This window comes from Mirounga angustirostris, unplaced genomic scaffold (genome assembly GCF_029215605.1).
Source record: "Mirounga angustirostris isolate CCGP_5_RB_7025 unplaced genomic scaffold, mMirAng1.0.hap1 SCAF_17, whole genome shotgun sequence".
In the NCBI taxonomy this organism is placed as follows: domain Eukaryota; kingdom Metazoa; phylum Chordata; class Mammalia; order Carnivora; family Phocidae; genus Mirounga; species Mirounga angustirostris.
In genome coordinates, this window is record NW_026991725.1 from 14695845 (window position 1) to 14714438 (window position 18594).

At 41.4% G+C, this 18594-nt stretch overlaps 2 protein-coding genes across 5 annotated transcripts in view; both read right to left on the reverse strand.

The window, feature by feature from the left end:
- Positions 1-202: 202 nt before the first annotated feature.
- Positions 203-2082, reverse strand: LOC135363006 (olfactory receptor 4D2-like). Its single transcript, XM_064583154.1, has one exon. The coding sequence runs from the start codon at positions 2070-2072 to the stop codon at positions 1461-1463; it is 612 nt and encodes a 203-aa protein (XP_064439224.1). The 5' UTR covers positions 2073-2082; the 3' UTR covers positions 203-1460.
- Positions 2083-2637: 555 nt separating this feature from the next.
- Positions 2638-18594, reverse strand: part of LOC123842740 (olfactory receptor 4D1-like) — a 64448-nt gene continuing 48491 nt past the window's right edge. For 2 of the 4 annotated variants that reach the window (XM_064583150.1, XM_064583151.1), the window contains exon 3: positions 9163-11949. In XM_064583150.1, coding sequence (XP_064439220.1) covers positions 10643-11578 — 936 coding nt within the window. In that variant the 5' untranslated portion in view covers positions 11579-11949 and the 3' untranslated portion in view covers positions 9163-10642. Of the gene's footprint in view, positions 2778-9162; positions 11950-13779; positions 13901-18594 lie in introns of those variants that run through there. The other 2 variants (XM_064583153.1, XM_064583152.1) reach the window with 2 other exon arrangements.

Here is an 18594-nt window from a genome sequence, read left to right on the forward strand (position 1 = left end):
GAGAGGAGTGAATGAATGTGAGTAAAAGGACCCTCTGGGTAGTAGGTATCAGTTATTGGTAACTTCTATTTCTTGAATTAAATTGTCTTTATAGGAGCTTTCATAATGCTATAATGTTTTATAACTTACATGTATTTTACACATAATCTTTTGTTTGTAACAATTACTACACTACACTGAAAATGTAAAAGGAAATATTCTGAACATTGATGACATTTTCAAATTTGAAGATAAAATAAAAGCATCAAAAAAGGCTGGAAGAAAATAGTTACATGGTTTACCCAATGTTATCTCACATGATTTTTTTATTTGATTCTTATAATAAATGTGGAGTTCGGAGGTCAGATATTAATTTAAGCAAGTTTATTGAAGAAGAAGTCATGAGGCCAAGTGAATCATCCCCAGGTCATCATCAGTTTGGTAAGTGATAGGTTTAAAGATTAACTTTTAAATCTTGTGCTGTTTCCAACAATCCAGACTCACACCAAAACAGAGTATTGGAAAAAGAGGTCAAAACACAGACAATAGATAGCTCTTATGGAGAAATGGTATCATCATAATGGGAAACTGTCCACCAAGAAGGCAGAAATGAGAGTGTAGCTTTCCAGAATGCTTCCATGAGACTACATCTTATTGTCATAAGAGCTCAAATCATCCATCACAAATGAAAATAAGAATATTTTCTTGCAGACATGCCCCTGAATTTATGCTCACCCTCTGTTCTCTGTTTCACTCTTGGGCATGTTGCATGGCCCTCTGGAGCTCAGCCCCCACCCCCTCCAGGCCTCCCTCACTACACTGAGGGATTGCCGCCAAACCCCTCCAAAGCACTACACATCTGATGAGAGGAGAAATGTCAGGGAGAAGAATGACAATAATCCTTGCCTAGGTTCTATGTAAGGTTTATAAAATATTCTTCTACATGTTTTGGAATCTTATAACAAATCTGTGAGATTATTGGGACTATGCCAGTGTGGGGAGGAAGAATCCATACATTCAAGAGAGGCCAGGTAGCTGCTCCAGGTCACCAGTCTGGGAACAAATGGGTCAGGGGCTCTCAATTTAGGGCTAAGGCTTCAAGGCCTGTGCTTTCTCTAACACTCTGGACACCGACCAAAAGTGGCTGGGAAAATACCTAAACTAGAACTGCTTTCCCTGGGGAAATAGCCTCCTCATAAGAATAAACTATCCACCAAGAAGAGGAAAAGAAGGGTGTGGCTTTCTGGAGCCATGAGAACACTTCTCATTGTAGCAGGAGTTTTAGAACTTCAGCATAAACCTTAGCCACCAGAGAGGACTTTTTCCCTTTTCCTAAAAATCTGAGTCAGTTGCTTAGTTTCGAAACTCAGTCACTTCTATGATGACCTCCACAACATACCCACAAACTATGAAGTCAGCCAATACAGTAGCTTTCCCTCCATTCTACAAATGGAAAACAAAGCCAAGGAGAAATGACCTACTCATTGTTGCTCCCTTTTACAAACCAGCTGGCGCCTCCCTAGTCTCCTCACTGCTGCCTGCACCTCCTGGTTCCTCAGGGTGTAGATCATGGGGTTGAGCATGGGGGTCATGACCGTGTGGCTGATGGACACAGCCTTGTCCATGGAGAAGGGGGTGAAGGGCCGGGCATAGAGGTAAATGCTTGGAATGAAAACCATAGACATGACGATGATGTGGGTGGTGCAGGTGGAAGCCACCTTCCTCCTCGCCTGCCCAGAGTGGGACCTCAGCATCACCAGGATGACTAAGTAGGAGGTCAGGAGGAGAAAGAACCAGACAACATCCAGCATTCCACTGTTGGAGATCATGAGAAACTCCAGGAGGGAGATGTCAGTGCAGGCAAGTCTCAGCACTTGTGGGACGTCACAGTAGAAGTTATCCAGGATGTTGGGGCCACAGAAAGGCAATGGGAGCATCAGAACCAGTTGGGCAATGGAATGCACAAAACCTACCATCCAGGCTGTCACCACCAGCCCCATGCAGTGCTGACTGTTCATGATGGTGACATAGTGGAGGGGCCGAGAGATGGCAACAAGGCGGTCATAGGCCATGACCGAGAGGAAGAAGACCATGGCGCCTCCCAGAAAGTGGAAGAAGAAGATCTAGACCATACAGCCCTGGTAGGAGATGGTCTTTTTCTCAGAGAGGAAGTCCACCAACATCTTTGGGGCAGTGACAGAAGAGAAACAGAGGTCTAAGACAGCCAAATTTCAGAGCAGGAAGTACATGGGTGTGTGGAGCTGGGTGTCTGAAGTCACCGTGACCATGATGAGGAGGTTTCCCATGACAGTGGTGGTGTAGACAAACAGGAACACCAGAAACAGGAAAAGCTGGAGCTCTCAAATCTCTGAGAACCCCCAAAAGACAAACTCTGATACCCACGTGAGGTTTTTTGGCTCCTCCTCGGTATCTTCCCCATATTCCCAAAGAAAAGGAATCATAGACACAAATGCAGGAAGTCACTTTTAGTGCTCAGGATTCAAACTGAGTTGTCCAGGTCCAGATGATGGATCCTCATGTGCAGATACATCACTCGGTGCTGATTATTAATGGGCTTGTCAGTGGACAGTATACAAACTGGTGCTATAATATACATTCATGAGATATCTTAAAGCCATCCAGAGCATATGCAACCTGCCTTTCAAAGATTCCATGTGATCCAGTTTGGGGAGACAGTTGGGAGTCCAACACACCAGCAGTCAAATTCAGGGCTTCTAGTTACTTGAGATTTGACCTTAATTCAGCTACTTAATCTCTCTGAGTCTCAGTTTCCACATCTGTAAGATAGGAATAAACACATTTTTATAAATATTTTATTATTTATTTGACAGAGAGAGAGAGAGAGAGAGAGCAGGAACACAAGCAGGGAGAGTGGGAGAGGGAGAAGCAGGCTTCCCGCCGAGCAGGGAGCCCGATGTGGGACTCGATCCTGGGACTCCGGGATCATGACCTGAGCCGAAGGCAGACGCTTAATGACTGAGCCACCCAGGCGCCCCTAAACACATCTTTTTTATAGAATTGTCTAGGGCATGGAATAAAATAACACATTAAATTCCTAGAAGGTGCCTGGAAATAAATCACTCTGGCAATCACTTCTGGGTATTCTCCTCCTCTAAGACATCCTCCCTTCTTCCAGTCTCAAATAAACTTTTCTAGCAATCATTTTTCATGCAACATTTAACACAACCTCCTGTTAATGGGCTTTTCCTGTGACTATGTGTTTCCTCCACAATTTAACTGAAAGCTCCCAGAGGCAGAGACAAGGATCTTTATTTGTGCCCCAAGTGCCCATCTTGGTGGACAGTCAATGCTCCAAAATCAGGTTGTGTTGATGCTGGGTGCTGGAGGAGCTGTGAGGTGCAGCCCCTTACCTGGTGAGGCCCAGAAAGTTACAGAGTGTGTGCCGAGACAAGAGAGAGGCCAGGGTGAGAGAGAGTCTCTAGTTTAAGAAATAGTTACGAGTATTTCATGATGGAGACTCTGAGAGCTCTGCTGAAAGGAACAAGAAGTTTAGAAGATGTTACTGATACAAGGGGAGAAGAAGGAAGATGTTGAAATAAGAGCATAGAAACGGGTAAAGGAATCAAGGTGGGAGAGGAAGAGAAAGGGAGAGGGATGAAGAGAGCAGGTGAAGAAAGGGGAAATGGGAAGGTGGTGGGTGGAGGAAGAAACAGGGCAAAGCTGGAGAAGGAGGTGTAGGGGGAGAGGTGGAGGAGGATGGGTTAGGGGTGAGGGGGCCTCCCCACTCCTCCTGCCCTGTCTCAGTCCCATCCTCTCTCATATGCCTAATGAAGTCCATCATGGATTAAGGCTCAGGTTTATCTCTTCCTTTGCCTTCCATTTACTTCCACTGCAGGCCGGTTCTATAAGACTGTCAATGAGACCTTCTAAGTTCATATCTGATCAAGTTTCTCGCTCATTATAATCTTCCAATGACTGTCTAGTGCCCCTGGCTTATAACTCAAATTCTTTGAAGCTGCCTAACATGCTTTGTGGATTATACAGAGTCGAAAATCATGCTTACCTATGTGCATGCAACTCCCTCTCAGCGTGTCACACAAGGCTATAAAATGTAGCCTTCACCTAGCTTTGCAATCAGTATCCCTGTGATCCTGCAACTGATTGCCATTCAAGATTCATAACTTCTCACATGTGCCATATGCTCGGTTATTTCCTTGGTTGCATTGGTAATGAGTTCTGTTTCCTGAAATGCCCTCTACTACCTTCTCACCCTACAAGGACTGGGATATCGCCTGCTCTGTGACTCCTCCCCTTATCTCTCCCAAGCAGAATTAATCCCTTCTGTCTCTGGGTTCCAATAAGGATTTATAAATAGCTCCATTAGAGCATTTATCACTTTCTTCTCTTGTCCCTCTTAACTAGACTGTAAATTCAGTAACGTTATAACGCCAACACCTGGAACAGCAACGCTGACTTAGAAGTTGCTCCACACGTGTTTGCTAACTTAATGTATTAGTGGGTAATTCTGTGACCTTGTTTTCTGCATCTAGGGGGCATTTTGTGATGCATTTCCTCATGCTCTGCTCTCAGCACCCTCCATTCCTGCTTGGTTGTTAAAAACCTGAGTTTTCACATGCAACCTGAGGCATCTGTTTTCAACATTATATTTCCCCTGAATTCCTTCCCGAGACTCTCCTCACACTTAAGACTTACTACCATCCAGTCTGTCTACTTGTTTAATCTCCCAATGTTCCGTGTTTCTGGGTCCTTCCTACAGCTGATTTATCTACAGAGGAGAAAACCTTAGTGTCTCACCTTCCTCCAGCCCAGAATGGGAGAATGGCTTCAGGTCTCACATCATCTTGGAGAGCCCCTTCCTGCAACGTCAGTTCCCTGGCCACTGCCCACACATCACCTATGACAGTGACCCTAGGGAAAGAGGGCATATCCTCAGGGACACACTATAGGACCGGGCTCAGCTCTAGAACAGAGCTGGGCCGATTCCCCGCTGATTCCCACTGGGGGCAAGGGAAAAATGGGAGTTGTTAAAAAGTTTCTAAAGGTCTCAAAACCACTTACTCTCTGAGAGGTCTTCCTTGGGGGCTAAAGTACCTAGGACATAGCTAACATAAAATGCTAGCATTTTATATGCATTCTAACACTAGGATTGTTATAAGAAACTCCTATAATTTCTCATTATGAGAAAGTAATCAAAACCAAAATTGACTGCCATTGTAAGCTTGGTGTGCTGTAAACCCTGATTTCTTAGACCTCTCCGATCTACATAACATTTCCAAGTTCGTCTAAATTCTCTCATTGCACATGTTTATACTTGGCCAAATTAAGTATCTCCCTCTGGCAGATAAGAATATAATGTGAAGATCTTCCACATACAAGAGATGTAGATTGAAAAACAAACCAACCACTAACTCTTGTTTAGAGGTTCAGTCCTCTTCAAAATTTAATCCCTTGGAACCAATTGGCCTGGATTGATTCTGGGGAAGGGGACAGGACTTGTACATTTCATTGACTGTCATGTGGGTGATTTTGAGTTCTGATTCTGACTTAGCTTTCACTAAGAGAAAACTAGTATGTTTCGGTTAATATATTTCCCCTGTCAAAACACATATGGGTCTGTAGAATGTCCACCAAACCTCATCTGTTCACTGCATCCACTAGCCAACATAATGAATTTCAAAGACCAGAATGGCAGGAATAGAGGAAACATGCTAAAGACCCAGACATGGAAAACTGAACTGAGAAAATGATTTCCCTATGTACCATATAGCTAAGAAAATAAATATTTGTCAGACTTAACTATTGATATCATTTCAAACTTAAATGATGCAGGATACATCCAGAAGCAACTTCGTTTATATTCTCCTTGAGGGTGCCCAGCATCATGATAATCAATAATCCTCCTGTTATGATGGTTGGTTTTATATGTCAATTTGAGTAATCTATAGTTCCCAGTTATTCAATCAAACACTAATGTAAGTGTTGCTGTAAAGATACTTCACAGATGGGATTGCTGTCTATAATCAGTTGATTTTTTTTTTTAAAGATTTTATTTATTTTTTTGACAGAGAGAGACACAGCGAGAGAGGGAACACAAGCAGGGGGAGTGGGAGAGGGAGAAGCAGGCCTCCCTGCGGAGCAGGGAGCCCGATGCGGGGCTCGATCCCAGGGTCCCGGACCACGACCTGAGCCGAAGGCAGACGCTTAACGACTGAGCCACCCAGGCGCCCCTAATCAGTTGATTTTAAGTAAAAGAGAATTTCTTTGATAATCTGGATGTGGCTGATTCAATGAGTTAAAGAGCCTTGAGGGCAGGACTGAGATTTCCTTGAAGAAGGTGATATTCTGGACTGTGGCTTCAGCTCATGCAGAGTCACCGCCTGCCCTTCCTGACCCCTGTCCTATGCATTTCTACTGGCCCAGGGATCAGTCTCCCAATCATGTAAGCCAATTCCTCATAATAAATCTCTTAACAGACGTATGTTATCTATATCCAACTGGTCCTGTGCTTTGGTGGAACTCGGACTGATACACCACCTTTTATGGATCCAATGTAAAGTAAACATCTTAGGCAAGGTTGATTGAGGTCTTTTCCTCCTCACACCTCAGTCATCCATGAACTTGATTATAAATCCAACTGGAATGGCAAGATCTACAGATTAATAAGGCTGAGACGTGAAGTATTCTTTGAGCCAGAATTAAACTATCACTGAGCATACCAGATAGAGAAGTTGAATCACTATGCTGTACACCTGAAAGTAACGTACCCTATGTGTCAGTTGAGTAGAGTTACACTCAAATAAAAAATTATTTTAATCTGCTAAAACTGAAATAATTTAGAGCCCTCCATCAACAACTTCTAAGAGAGCTGTTTTCACTAATCCTATATAAACAAAAGGACAAAAGATCATTACTTGACTAGACCTGATTGTTTAGATCCTCAAGAACCAGTTGACTAACTATCTTGGTTTAATTTGAAAGTACTGATGGAGAAGCACCTGGCTGGCTCAGTCGGTAGCGCACGTGACTCTTGATTTTGGGGTTGTAATTTCTAGCCGCACACTGGGTGTAAAGATTACTTAGAAACAAAATCTTAAAAAGTGAAAAATAAAGGTATTATGTGAAGATTTCAAATTATACTACAAAGCTCAAGTAACAAAACAATATGGTCCTGGCACAAAAATAGACACATACACCAATGGAATAGAATAGAAAACCTAAGGGCGCCTGAGTGGCTCAGTTCGTTAAGCAACTGCCTTCGGCTCAGGTCATGATCCTGGAGTCCCGGGATCGAGTCCTGCATCAGGCTCCCTGCTCAGCAGAGAGTCTGCTTCTCCCTCTGACCTTCCCCCTTCTCATGCTCTCTCTATCTCATTCTCTCTCTCAAATAAAAAAATAAAATCTTAAAAAAAAAAAAGAATAGAAAACCTAGAAGTAAAACCACAATTATATAGTCAACTAATCTTTGACAAAGCAGGAAAAAATAGCCAATAAAAAGAAGTCTCTTCAACAAATGGTGTTGGGAAAACTGGACAACCCATGCAAAAAAATGAACTGTACCATGATCACACTTCATACACAAAAATAAAATTAAAGTGGATTAAGACCTAAATGTGATACCTGAAACCATAAAATTCCTAGAAGAGAGCACAGGCAGTAACGTCTCTGACATCAGCCATAGCAACATTTTTATAGATACGTCTCCGGAGGCAAGAAATAAAAGCAAAAATAAACTATGGGACTGTATCAAACTAAAAGGTTTCTGTAGAGTGAAGGAAACAATCAACAACCATAAAAGATGACCTACTGAATGGGAGAAGATATTTGCAAATGACAAATCCAACAGAGGGTTAGTATCCAAAAGATATAAGGAACTTCTACAACTCGACAGCAGAAAAACAAATAATCCAATTTAAAAATGGGCAGAAGACATGAACACATATTTCTCTGAAGAAGACATCCAGATGGCCAACAAACACATGAAAAGACACTCTACATCACTCATCACCAGGGAAATGCAAATCAAAACCACAATGAAATATCACCTCATACCTTTCAGAAATAAAAAACACAAGAAACAATAAATGCTGGCAAGGATGTGGAGAAAAAGGATCCCTCATGCACTTTGGCGGGAATGCAAACTGGTGCAGCCACTGTGGAAAACAGTATGGTTGTTCCTCAAAAAATTAAAAATAGACCTAGTAATCACACTGGTTATTTACCCAAAGAAAATGAAAACAGTAATTTGAAAGGATATATGCACCCATATGTTTCTTGCAACATTATTTACAATAGCCAAATTATGGAAACAGCCCAAGTGTCCATCGACAGATGAATGGATAAAGAAGATTATATATAATGGAATATTATTCAGCCATATAAAGGAATGAAATCTTGCCATTTGCAACAACATGGATGGGTCTAGACAGTATAATGCTAAGTTATATAAATCAGTAAGAGAAAGACAAACATCATATCATTTCACTCATATGTGGAATTTAAGAAACAAAACAAATGAACAAAGGGGGGAAAGAAAGACAAACCAGAAACAGACTCTTAACTATAGAGAACAAACTGATGGTGACCAGAGGAGAGGTGGGTGGGGGGATAGATGAAATAGGTGGAGATTAAGAGGACACCTACCTTGATGAGCACTGAGTAATTTAACACCTGAAACTAATTTAACACTGTACGTTAACTATACTGGAATTAAAATTTAAGAAAAAGTATTGATGAGAAGTCACAAAATAATTGTAAATGGGAATGGGTGAGGAACTAACATTAACTGAATGCCGACTATATGCCAAGTCCTGTGCTGGAATTTTTCCATGTACCCCACTGACCCACACAACACTGTGAGCAATTATGGAAATTTTATAGCTAAAGAAGTGGAGATTCAATGATGTCCAAAAGGAGCACAACCAGCAGGAGTTAGAGCCCGTATTGAGTGCCAAGGCTGCAAATCCTGTTAGAGTCTCACTATACAATTTAAGATAGCATCAGAATGTGGGGAATGTTTTTAATTTAGGCCATTTTATGAACAATTTCTTTAAAATTTTTTCTCTACTGTCTTTATGAAAGACATTGCACCAATCCATTAAGGCTTCATAAAATTTTTATTTATTTTTATTTTTTTATTTATTGAGATAGAGAGAGAGAAAGAGAGCATGAGCTAGTGGGGAGGGACAGAGAGAGAGAGACAATCTTAAACAGGCTCCACTCAGTATGGAGCCCGACCAGGGGCTTGATCTTACCACACAGACATCATGACCTGAGCTGAAATCAGAGTTAGACACTCAATCAACAGAAACCCAGATGCCCCATAGGCTTAATATATTTAGATATGAGTCACATTTACATCATAAACATAGACATAAGTTATCTTTATCTTCAATTAGAGTTGTCTTAAATTCTCATGGATATTTAAATTTAAAAATTCTCATGGATATTTAAATAAAAAAATTCTCATGGATATAGCAGTATTCATCAAAAGGGCGTATTGCTCAACAAATTCAGTTCAAAATTGAGTATCTCATGTAGTGGAATGATCATGTGTAAGATACACTGAGGAAATGTCTCCCATTTCTCTCCTTGAGATCGATGTTATAGATTATAATTAGCATTTCTATGCTTCCTACCATCCTTAGAATTGATATTCTGGATCACGTAAAAGTAAAATTTTCATAAATTAAGAAAGGGACTCAAGATAACTTTTTAAAAAATTGAACCAGTAAGTGACTTCTGGTCGTTTACAAATGGAATCAATAGATTGAACGGGCAAAAGAAAATTGACAACCATCAGTGAATGCAAAGACATAGTTGAATGAAGTTACAGAACTCCAAAGATAAAGAAAGAGTAAAAACAGGGAGAAGAAAAGATTATGATTATTCTAGAGTTAAGATGATATTGTTCACCAGTCATCACAAATATTCATCCACAGCTGAGGAACTCTCCAGGTTTTCCCTTGTGTTTGTGGGAAACCTTGAATTTCACATCCCACCCATAGCCTTGCCTGTAAACTTGGAGTCAGAGGAACCAAGTCCTGGCCAAGCTCTGCCACTCACTTGTTCACCACTGAGCAAATTATCTCTCCCTGAGTTCTCTCATTGTTAAAATGTTTATATAATAACAATATACCCACTGTCCATTTTATGAGGATGAGATAAAAGTGAGAAAGTGCCGGGGCGCCTGGGTGGCTCAGTAATTTGAGGATCCAGCCCTTTGATTTCAACTCAGGTCATGATCTTGGGGTCCTGAGATCCCAGTAAGTGCTCAGCAAGGAGTCTGGCTTGAGATTCTCTCTCTCCATCTCCTCTGCCCCTCCCCGGGTGCTCTCTTTCTCTCTCTCTCTCAAATCAATCAATAAATCTTTAAAAAGTAAAAGTGAGAAAGGGCCTAACATAATACCAAACATAAGAGTAGGTACATAGAAATACTGATTTAATGTCAAATGTCACAATCTATAAAGACTTTCCTCTACTTTTCACATGGGAAAACAAAAGTTCAGATAGAAAAATTGTCATTTAAAGTCAAGATTATTTCTTTAATTAGGCTCCACACAGGGCTTGAACTCACTCCCTGAGATCAAGACCTGAGCTGATATCAAGAGTTGGACACCTAACCAACTGAGCCACCCAGGTGCCCCTAGTCAAGACATTTTATTCACTCCTTGTTACATATCACGAGGCGCTTACGTAGTCTCTTCATGGCTGCTTGCATCTCCTGATTCCTCAGCGTGTAGATCATGGGGCTGAGCATGGGGGTCATAACTGTGTAGCTGATGGATAAAGCCTTATCCAAGGAAAAGGTGGTGAAAGGCCGGGAGTAGACAGAGATACAGGGAATGAAGATCATAGACACCACAATGATGTGAGTGGTGCAGGTGGAAGCTGCCTTCTTCCTTGCCTGCCCTGAGTGGGACCTCAGCATCACCAGGATGACCGTGTAAGATATCAGAAGAAGAAGGAACCAGATAAGCACCAACATTCCACTGTTGGAGATCATGAGGAACTCCAGGAGGGAGGTGTCAGTGCAGGCAAGTCTCAGCACTTGTGGGACATCACAGTAGAAATTATCCAGGACGTTGGGGCCACAAAAAGGCAATGGGAGCATCAGAGCCAGCTGGACAATGGAGTGAACAAATCCCCCTACCCAAGCAGCCACCACCAGCCCCACACACAACTGAGTGTTCATGATGGTGACATAGTGGAGGGGCCGGGAGATGGCTATGTAGCGGTCAAAGGCCATCACCGAGAGGAAGAAGACAGTCGCGCCACCAAGAAGATGAATGCAGAAGATCTGGGCCATGCAGCCCTGGTAGGAGATGATCTTCTTTTCAGAGAGGAAGTCCACCAGCATCTTTGGGGCAGTGACAGAGGAGAAACAGAGGTCTAAGACAGCCAGATTTCGGAGCAGGAAGTACATGGGTGTGTGGAGCCGGGTGTCTGAAGTCACTGTGACCATGATGAGGAGGTTTCCCATGACAGTGGTGGTGTAGACACAAAGGAACACCAGAAACAGGAAAAGCTGGAGCTCTCGAATCTCTGAGAACCCCAAAAAGACAAACTCTGATACCCACGTGAGGTTTTTTGGCTCCATGGTATCTTCCCCATACTCCTAAAGAAAAGGAATCATAGACACAAATGCAGGAAGTCACTTTTAGTGCTCAGGATTCAAACTGAGTTGTCCAGGTCCAGATGATGGATCCTCATGTGCAGATATATCACCCGGTGCTGATTATTAATGGGCTTGTCAGTGGACAGTATACAAACTGGTGCTATAATATACATTCATGAGATATCTTAAAGCCATCCAGAGCATATGCAACCTGCCTTTCAAAGATTCCGTGTGATCCAGTTTGGGGAGACAGTTGGACTCCAACACACCAGCAGTCAAATTCAGGGCTTCTAGTTATTTGAAATTTGACCTTAATTCAGCTACTTAATCTCTCTGAGTCTCAGTTTCCACATCTGTAAGAAAGGAATAAACACATCTTTTTTATAGAATTGTCTAGGGCATGAAATAGATAACACATCAAGTTCCTAGAAAGTGCCTGGAAATAAATCACTCTGGCAATCACTTCTTCTGGGTATTCTCCTCCTCTAAGACATCCTCCCTTCTTCCAGTCTCAAATAAACTTTTCTAGCAATCATTTTTCATGCAACATTTAACACAACCTCCTGTTAATGGGCTTTTCCTGTGACTATGTGTTTCCTCCACAATTTAACTGAAAGCTCCCAGAGGCAGAGACAAGGATCTTTATTTGTGCCCCAAGTGCCCATCTTGGTGGACAGTCAATGCTCCAAAATCAGGTTGTGTTGATGCTGGGTGCTGGAGGAGCTGTGAGGTGCAGCCCCTTACCTGGTGAGGCCCAGAAAGTTACAGAGTGTGTGCTGAGACAAGAGAGAGGCCAGGGTGAGAGAGAGTCTCTACTTTAAGAAATAGTTACGAGTATTTCATGATGGAGACTCTGAGAGCTCTGCTGAAAGGAACAAGAAGTTTAGAAGATGTTACTGATATAAGAAGAAGGAGGAAGATGTTGAAATAAGAGCATAGAAACGGGTAAAGGAATCAAGGTGGGAGAGGAAGAGAAAGGGAGAGGGAGGAAGAGAGCAGATGAAGGAAGGGGAAATGAGAAGGTGGTGGGGAAGGAAGGAACAAGGCAAAGCTGGGAAAGGAGGGGGAGAGATAGAGGGGAACAGGTTAGGGGTGCGGGTCTCCCCGCTCCTCCTGCCCTGTGTCAGTTCCATCCTCTCTCATGCGCCTACTGCAGTCCATCATGGATTAAAGATCAGGTTCATCTCATCCTTTGTCTTCTATTTGCTTCCACCATAGGCTGGTTCTATAAGACTGTCAGTGAGACCTTTTAAGCTCATATCTGGTTTCTCTCTCATTATAATCTTCCGATGACTATCCAGTGCCCCTGACTTATAACTTAAACTCTTTGAAGCTGCCTAACTTGCTTTGTGGATTTATACATAGTCGAAAATCATACTTACCTATGTGCATGCAACTCCCTCTCAGCATGTCCCACAAGGCTATAAAACGTAGCCTTCACCTAACTTTGCAATCAGTATCCCTGTCACCCTGCAACAGATTGCTATTCAAGAAATTCATATGAATTGAATGTCTACTATATGCCAAGACCTGTGTCACAGCTTCTCACATGTGCCATATGCTCGGTTATTTCCTTGGTTGCATTGGTAATGTGTTCTGTTTCCTGAAATGCCTTCTACTACCTTCTCACCCTACAAGGACTGGGATATCGCCTGCTCTGTGACTCCTCCCCTTATCTCTCCCAAGCAGAATTAATCCCTTCTGTCTCTGGGTTCCAATAAGGATTTATAAATAGCTCCATTAGAGCATTTATCACTTTCTTCTCTTGTCCCTCTTAACTAGACTGTAAATTCAGTAACGTTATAACGCCAACACCTGGAACAGCAACGCTGACTTAGAAGTTGCTCCAAACATGTTTGCTAAATTAACGTATTAGTAGGTAATTCTGTGACCTTGTTTTCTACATCTAAGTGGGAATTTTGTGGTGCTTTTCCTCGCACTCTGCTCTCAGCACCCTCCATTCCTGCTTGGTTGTTAAAAGCCTGGGTTTTCACATGCAACCTGAGGCATCTGTTTTCAACATTATATTTCCCCTGAATTCCTTCCCGAGACTCTCCTCACACTTTAGACTCACTACCGTCCAGTCTATGTCTACTTGTTTAATCTCCCCTCTTTCCAGGAAGTGTTTCTTGGTGTTTTTTGCAGCTGATTTACCTACAGAGGAGAAAACCTTGGTGTCTCACCTTCCTCCAGCCCAGAATGGGAGAATGGCTTCAGGTCTCACATCATCTTAGAGAGCCTTTTCCTGCAGCGTCAGTTCCCTGGCCACTGCCCACACATCATCTATGACAGCAGGGGTGACCCTAGGGAAAGAGGGTATATCCTCAGGGACACACTATTGGACTGGGCTCAGCTCTAGAAACAGAGCTGAGCTGATTCCCCCCGCCCTCCGATTCCCACTGGAGGCAAGGGAAGCAAGGGCGTTGTTAAAAAGTTTCTAAAAGGTCTCAAAAACACTTAACTCTCTGTGAGGTCTTCCTTGGGAGCCAAAGTACCAAGGACATTGAAAACTTTAGAGATTTGCAGGTTGTGGGATTCTCAAGCCACGATCTTAAAGGACAAAGTCTCTTCCAAAGAAACGGACTCTGGGAGTTTTAGACAAACCCATTGGTTAGACCAGTGATTCTTACCCTTAAAAGAATCACCTGGAGAGCTTGTGAAGAGTGAGTAGTGTGTCCCCAGTCCCAGACTTTCTCATTCAATTGGTCAATAATAGGGCCAAGAATTTGTATTTGGAACAAGTTCTCAGATAATGCTGATGCTCCTGTTTCTGGGTCACACATTCAGCACCACTGTCTGTTCTCTCTTTCACTCTCTCTCTTTCTTTTTCTCTTTCTTTCTCTCTCTGAGAGTGTGCAGAATCATCAAGCTAACTGGTTTGATTACTTTCTCTCTATTCCTTCTCCTCCTTCTTCTCTTTCTCCCTTTCCTTCTTCTTTAAACTTACTTGATCTTTATTTAGAGAAAGTCATCAATGGGAAAACATCTGTATAACACCATCAATACTTTAAAAAATCTTGTCCTTTATTTTACCACCCAGAGCCCCCAGTGTTGACTTACCATCCATATCCAGGTCTACTAACATTATCTATAAAATGCTAGCATTTTTTATATGTGAATTATTACTGCTTCTAACACACAGATTGCTACAAGAAACTCCTATAATTTCTCATTATGAGAAAGTGATCAAAACCAAAATTGACTGCCATTGTAAGCTTGATGTGCTGTACAACCTGATTTCTTAGACCTCTCTGATCTCCACAGCATTTCCAGGTTGGTCTAAATTCTCTCATTGCACATGTTTATACTTGGCCAAACAAAGTTTCTGCCTCTGGCAGATAAGAATATAATGTGAAGATCTTCCACATACAGGAGATGTAGACTGAAAAACAAACCAACCACTAACTCTTATGTAGAGCTTCAGTCCTCTTCAAAATTTAATCCCTTGGAACCAATTGGCCTGGATTGATTCTGGGGAAGGGGACAGGACTTGTACATTTCATTGACTGTCATGTGGGTGATTTTGAGTTCTGATTCTGACTTAGCTTTCACTAAGAGAAAACTAGTATGTTTCGGTTAATATATTTCCCCTGTCAAAACACATATGGGTCTGTAGAATGTCCACCAAACCTCATCTGTTCACTGCATCCACTAGCCAACATAATGAATTCCGAAGACCAGAATCGCAGGAATAGAGGAATCATGCTAAAGACCCAGACATGGAAAACTGAACTGAGAAAATGATTTCCCTATGTACCATATAGCTAAGAAAATAAATATTTGTCAGACTTAACTATTGTTACCACTTCAAACTTAAACGGATGCAGGATACATCCAGAAGCAACTTCGTTTTTATTCTCCTTGAGCGTGCCCAAGCATCGCTGATAATCAATAATCCTCCTGTTATGATGGCTGGGTTTATATGTCAATTTGACTATAGTTCCCAGTTATTCAATCAAACACTAATGTAGGTGTTGCTGTGAAGGTACTTCACAGATGGGATTGCTGTCTATAATCAGTTGATTTTAAGTAAAAGAGAATTTCTTCGATAATCTGGATATGGCCGATTCAATGAGTTAAAGAGCCTTGAGGGCAGGACTTACCTGAAAGTAATGTACCCTGTGTGTCAGTTGAGTAGAGTTACACTCAAATAAAAAATTCTTTTAATCTGCTAAAACTGAAATAATTTACAGCCTTCCATCAACAACTTCTAAGAGAGCTGTTTTCACTAGTCCTATATAAACAAAAGGACAAAAGAGCATTACTTGACTAGACCTGATTGTTTAGACCCTAAAGAACCAGATGACTATCTTGGTTTAATTTAAAAGTATTGGTGGGAAGGTTTCAACTTATATTACAAAGCTTAAGTAATCAGGACAGTATGGTATTGGCACAAAAACAGACACATACACCAATGGAACAGAATAGAAAACCCAGAAGTAAATTCACAATTATATGGTCAATGAATCCTTGACAAAGCAGGAAGAATAGCTAACGGGAAAAAGATGTCTCTTCAACAAATGGTTTTGGGAAAACTGGACAGCTATATGCAGAAGAATGAAACTAGACCACTTTCTTACTCCACACACAAAAACAAACTTGAAATGGATTAAAAACCTAGATGTAAGGCCTGAAACCATAAAAATCCTAGAAGAGAGCACAGGCAGTAATGTCTCTGACATCAGCCAAAGGAACATTTTTGTAGATATGTCTCCGGAGGCAAGGGAAATAAAAGCAAAAATAAACTGTTGCGACTACATCAAAATAAAAATCTTCTTCACAGTGAAGGAAACAACAACACTAAAAGACAACCTACTGAATGGGAGAAGATATGTGCAAATGACATACCCAACAAAGGGTTAGTGTTCAAAAGATATAAAGAACTTCTACAACTTGACAGCAGAAAAACAAATAATCCAATTTAAAAATGGGCAGAAGACATGAACACATGTTTCTCCAAAGAAGACATCCAGATGGCCAACAGACACATGAAAAGACACTCTACATCACTCATCATCAAGGAAATGCAAATTAAAACCACAATGAGACATCACTTTACACCTGCCAGAATGGCAAAAATAAAAAACACAAGAAACAACAAGTGCTGATGAGGATGTGGAAAAAAGGAATCCTCATGCACTTTGGTGGGAATGCAAACTGGTGCAGCCACTGTGGAAAACAGTATGGAGGTTCGTTAAAAAATTAAAAATAAAACTACTCTATGGGCCGGTAGTGCACTACTCCATATTTACCCAAAGAATAGGAAAACACCTATTTGAAAGGATATATGCACCCGTATGTTTACTGAGGCATTATTTACAATAGCCAAATTATGGAAACAGCCCAAGTGTCCATCAACAGACGACAGGATAAAGAAGATGTGGTGTGTGTGTGTATGGATATTATAAAGCCATACTGGAATATTATTCAGCCATATAAAGGAATGAAATCTTGCCATTTGCAAAAACATGGATGGGTCTAGACAGTATAATGCTAAGTTATATAAATCAGTAAAAGAAGGACAAACATCATATCATTTCACTCATATGTGGAATTTAAGAAACAAAACAAATGAACAAAGGGGGGAAAAAGAGACAAACCAAAAAACAGACTCTTAACTATAGAGAACAAACTGATGGTGACCAGAGGAGAGGTGGGTGGGGGGATAGATGAAATAGGTGGAGATTAAGAGGACACCTACCTTGATGAGCACTGAGTAATAGATGGAATTGTTAAATCACTATATTGTACACCTGAAACTAATTTAACACTGTAAGTTAACTATACTGGAATTAAAATAGACCTGATGTTTGACCAGAAGTCAAAAAATCATTGTAAATGGGAATGGGTGAGGAACTAATATTAACTGAATGCCGACTATATGCCAAGTCCTGTGCTGGAATTTTTCCATGTACCCCACTGACCCACACAACACTGAGCAATTATGGAAATTTTATAGCTAAAGAAGTGGAGATTCAATGATGTCCAAAAGGAGCACAACCAGCAGGAGTTAGAGCCCGGATTGAGCACCAAGGCTGCAAATCCTGTTAGAGTCTCACTATACAATTTAAGATAGCATCAGAATGTGGGGAATGTTTTTAATTTAGGCCATTTTATGAACAATTTTTTTTAAGATTTATTTATTTACTTTAGAGAGAGAGTGTGTGCACGAGTGGGGGGATGGGCAGAAGGAGTGAATCTTCAAGAAGACTCCCTGCTGAGCGTGGAGCCTGACCTGGGGCAAATCACAGGACCCATGAGATCATGTCCCCAGCCAAAACCAAGAGTCGGTCACCCAACTGACTGAGCCACCCATGCACCCTCTGAACAACTTCCTTTAAATTTTTTCTCTACTATCTTTATAGTGAAAAACATTGCACCAACCCATTTAGGGTTAATAAATTTACATCTGAATCACATTTATATCATAAATATAGCATAGTTTCAGTAAGAGATGTCTTAAATTCTCAAGGATATAGCTGTGTTCATCTAAAGGAGCTATTCCTCAACACATTCAGTTCAAAACTGAGTATCTCATGTTGTGAGCTCACGTGTAAGTACATTTGAGGAAATGTCTCCCATTTCTCTCCTTTAGGTCAATGTTATAGAGTATAATTAGCATCTATGCTTCCTACCATCCTTAGAATTGATATTCTGGATCACATAAAAGTAAAATTTTCATAAATTAAGAAAGGGACCCGGGCGCCTGGGTGGCTCAGTTGGTTAAGTGACTGCCTTCGGCTCAGGTCATGATCCTGTAGTCCCTGGATCGAGTCCCACATCGGGCTCCCTGCTCGGCAGGGAGCCTGCTTCTGCCTCTGACCCTCCCCCCTCTCATGTGCTCTCTCTCTCTCATTCTCTGTCTCAAATAAATAAATAAATAAAATCTTCAAAAAAAAAAAAGGGGGGGACTCAACATAACTTTTTTAAAAAATTGAACCAGTAAGTGACTTCTGGTCATTTACAAATGGAATCAATAGATTGAACAGACAAAAGAA